General features: G+C 53.6%; 1 protein-coding gene across 1 annotated transcript in view; it reads left to right on the top strand.

Moving 5' to 3' along the window:
* LOC111152713 (semaphorin 4B) overlaps positions 1 to 1,694 on the top strand; it is a 25,358-nt gene that overhangs the window by 13,143 nt on the left and 10,521 nt on the right. The window contains exons 2-3 of the mRNA XM_022511285.1: positions 1,230 to 1,393; positions 1,555 to 1,617. Coding sequence (XP_022366993.1) covers positions 1,230 to 1,393; positions 1,555 to 1,617 — 227 coding nt within the window. The remainder of the gene's footprint in view (positions 1 to 1,229; positions 1,394 to 1,554; positions 1,618 to 1,694) is intronic.

Consider the following 1,694-nt stretch of genomic DNA (forward strand, 5'->3'; position numbering starts at 1 on the left):
GATGCGGGGCTCGATCCCAGGACTCTGGGATCATGACCTGAGCCGAAGGCAGAGGCTTTAACCCACTGAGCCACCCAGGCGCCCCTAGACTTTTTCTTAATACAGTGGTTTCCTCCATAAGCTTAAGTAAAATGCTGGCACCACTGCTGCGTGGCTTATCTGATTTACTGATCTGCTGCTGAGAAAAAGAAGGCTTTCCCTCACTTCCATCTGTCTTCCTCGCCTCCTGCAGACATTTTTCTACCACTATCCTGGGTTGCCTCTGTAACTTAAAATACTACCCTCGGGGTGCCTGGCTGGCTCAGTAGAACATGTGAATCTTGATCTCAGGGTTATGAGTTCAAGCCCCATGTTGGGTTAGAGGTTCCTAAAAAGAAAGAAACTTTTTTTTTTTTTTTTTTTAAGTTTTTTTTTATACTGAAACCTCAGTTTCTCATTCCATTAGCCACTGACCATATCTGGTGGCCCTCTTTGCTCTCCCAGGGAGGTAGAGAAGTAGAGACTCCGTTTTTACCTTAACCACCCTGGGACCCGGCATCACAGTGTCTCTCTGTTGCGCATTCAGGTGCTTGAGGTCAGGGTTGGTAACTGTGGGTTCTGTTTTATGACCGTAAATCCTCCATGAGTGATCCTGAGCCGGTGCTAAGAGGTAAAGACCGGAGCCCTGCATTTGCTCCCCTCAGCCATCAGGACTCTGCTGCCGCAGGACCAGTGCGGGCCCACCCTTGGGTCCTTCTCCTTGGGGCTGAGGGGGTGGTAAATGTCCTTTCCTATCTTTTATTCTCTTACGTGTTCAGAATCCATTACTTTATATTTTAGTTTGCTTCCTATTTGACCATGCCTTTCTTGTTTAATTTGCCCGTTTTTCTGGTGTTCCTACTACATCATTTTTACCGGCTGTGTCCTAATATCCTGTCCAGTGCAGTGTTAGTGACGTCTTTTCATCTCTTCCCTGATGGTTGGACACTTAGGTTGTTGTCAGTTTCTCACTAACGTGAACGCTGCTGTAATAAATGTTACTTCCTATTCAGCTTTCGTGCATTTGTTTCTTATGTGATGTTTGAGAGCCCAGGAATGCTGTTCCGTTTCAGCCTCCTCTGCCCGTCCCAGCTCCTTGCCATGCACTGCCTTGCTCCCTTCCGTTCAGATTGGCCCATCCTCGACGTCCATGGGAGAGGTGTCTCGTAGGAGGGGTGGCCCCCGGGTGATGTCTGTCTTCCTCTCCCCAGGCTCCAAAGACCGGCCATTTCTCAGATTTGGGGCAGAAAACGTCTCCAACTACACGGCCCTTCTGCTGAGCAGGGATGGCAAGACGCTCTATGTGGGTGCCCGAGAGTTCCTCTTTGCTCTCAACAGCAGTGCCAGCTTCCTGCCTGGGGGGGCGTACCAGGAGGTGAGGTGACACCCGGGGCTGGCTCGGCTGGGCAGAGGATGGCGGAGGGGCAGGTGGACGGAAAGACCGACCTTCTGGGTGTGAAGATGCTGCTGGTGGGAGAGGAGGGGCCGGGCACACCCCCATCCCCACCTGCGCACCCCCCTTCTCTCGTTCTGCAGCTGTCATGGAGCGCGGATGCCGATAGGAAACAGCAGTGCAGCTTCAAGGGCAAGGACCCACAGGTGAGCTAGCACTCGGAGGCCACGGGGGGGGGGGGGGGGGGGGGGGGGGGGGGGGGGGGGGGGGGGGGGGGGGGGGG

The sequence above is a fragment of the Enhydra lutris genome, unplaced genomic scaffold (assembly GCF_002288905.1).
Source record: "Enhydra lutris kenyoni isolate GAN:26980312 unplaced genomic scaffold, ASM228890v2 scaffoldscaffold29, whole genome shotgun sequence".
Lineage (NCBI taxonomy): Eukaryota > Metazoa > Chordata > Mammalia > Carnivora > Mustelidae > Enhydra > Enhydra lutris.